This window comes from Parus major, chromosome 26, assembly GCF_001522545.3.
Source record: "Parus major isolate Abel chromosome 26, Parus_major1.1, whole genome shotgun sequence".
In the NCBI taxonomy this organism is placed as follows: Eukaryota; Metazoa; Chordata; class Aves; order Passeriformes; family Paridae; genus Parus; species Parus major.
The window spans coordinates 5125607-5127562 of record NC_031795.1 but is presented as its reverse complement, the minus strand read 5'-3'; the positions used below and the strand labels follow the sequence as shown (position 1 = coordinate 5127562).

At 61.5% G+C, this 1956-nt stretch overlaps 1 protein-coding gene across 1 annotated transcript in view; it reads left to right on the top strand.

Moving 5' to 3' along the window:
• The window catches only part of ATP2B4 (ATPase plasma membrane Ca2+ transporting 4), a 53586-nt gene that overhangs the window by 21874 nt on the left and 29756 nt on the right, over positions 1–1956 (top strand). The window contains exon 2 of the mRNA XM_033519965.1: positions 489–985. Coding sequence (XP_033375856.1) covers positions 790–985 — 196 coding nt within the window. The 5' untranslated portion in view covers positions 489–789. The remainder of the gene's footprint in view (positions 1–488; positions 986–1956) is intronic.

Sequence of the window (1956 nt, the reverse complement as noted above, 5' to 3'; positions counted from 1 at the left end):
TGGGATATCAGGATATTGGGATATCAGGACATTGGGATATCAGGATATCGGGATATTGGATTTTGGGACATTGGGATTTTGGGATATTGGGATTTTGGGATACTGGGATCCTTCCCTACCTGCCGGCAGGGCGGGGAGCGATGCTCCAGCCCCGTCGTCCTGCCCAGGGGAGGAAGCAGCTGTTTCCCACTGCCGAAGGGTATTTTTAACCCAAAATCAAGGGCAGGGTTTGTCTGGGCTGAAAGTGAAGAACCACCTGGGCTCCTTTCCTGCCCGGCCCCGCAGCTGCCGCTTTTCCCCGCTCCGCACTCCGAGCTCAACTTCTCACCCAGGAATTTTTTTGCCCAAACGGCGCCAACGCCGCGTTCTCCCTAAAAATCCCCGCCTTGGGGGTAGCGCCGCTCCCCTCTCCCACCCCACGGGGCGCCTCGCTGGTTCCCAAGCGCTGCTAACGCGGATATTTTTGTTTCCCACGGTTGTTTTCGCAGCTCCAGTTGCTGTGGTATCCAGGGAGCCCCCCTCCTCCTCCTCCTCCTCCTCCTCCTCCTCCTCCCGCTGCAGGAGCTGCACGCCGGGCGTTGCTAAGGTCGCCTCCGCGGTAACATGCACATCCTGTTTACACCTTCATCCCGACAACTTGGGCTCGGATAGAGCCGCCCGTTCCCCCCGGGAAGCCCCCAGGGAAAGGGGCCGCACGGAGCATCCCCCGCCGGAGCCGCCGGAGCCGCCGGAGCCGCGAGCGAGGCCGCCCCAGGAGCGCCGCGCCGGCGGCACCGCCACTGTGACAAGATGACGAACAACGTGGCCGACCACCACCCCGGGAACTCGGTGGCCGAGGGCAACCATGAGGGGGACTTTGGGTGCTCCATGGTGGAGCTCAGGAACCTCATGGAGCTGAGGAGCGCCGAGGCCGTGGCCCGGCTCAACGACTCCTATGGTGGCGTCCAGAACGTCTGCAAGAGGTTGAAGACGTCGCCGGTCGAAGGTGAGTGGCCCTGCCATGGGCTGGGGTTGTCACCTCTGGGGTTGTCACCTCCGGGGCTGTCACCACCAGGACAGAGCCATGTGAAGGTGACATCCAAGGGTGGTGGCTCCCATGGTCTGGGGTTGTCACCTCTGGGGTTGTCACTCCAGGGTTGTCACCTCCAGGACGGAGCCATGTGAAGGGTGGCTCCAATGGCTGTCATGTGGTCTGGGGTTGTCACTTTTGGGATGGGGACACACGAAGGTGACACTCGAAGGCAGTGTCTTCATGGGCTGTCTCATGGTCTGGGGTTGTCACCTCTGGGGTTGCCACCTCTGGGATGGAGCCATGTGAAGGTGACACCCAAGGGTGGTGGCTCCCATGGTCCGGGGTTGTCATCTCTGGGGTTGTCACCTCCAGGACAGAGCCATGTGAAGGTGGTGCTGGAGGATGGTGGCTCCCATGGTCTGGGGTTGTCACTTTTGGGATGGGGACACACGAAGGTGACACTCAAAGGCGGTGTCTCCATGGGCTGTCTCATGGTCTGAGGTTGTCTCCTCTGGGATTGCCACCTCTGGGATGGAGCCATGTGAAAGTGACACCCAAGGGTGGTGGCTCCCATGGTCTAGGGTTGTCATCTCTGGGGTTGTCACCTCTGGGGTTGTCACCTCTGGGATGGAGCCACACAAAGGTCACATCCAAGGGTGGTGGCTGCAGTGGCCATGCCATGGTCTGGGGTTGTCACCTCTGGGATGGAGCCACGTGAAGGTGACACCCGAGGGTGGTGGCTCCAGCAGCTGAGCTCGGTTGGTCCCATCACGCTCGGTGTCCGTCATGGAGGCGGCTCCTGGTGCGTGGTGAAATGGTCGTTTGGGGTGGAAGAGGAGGAAGAAGGAGAAGTGTCTACCCAGGGGTTCCCTGAGGTGTAACCCCGATCTCCTGGGAGGCTGGAGCACGTGTGGGGTGTGGGGTGTGGGGGTGTGGGGTGTGGG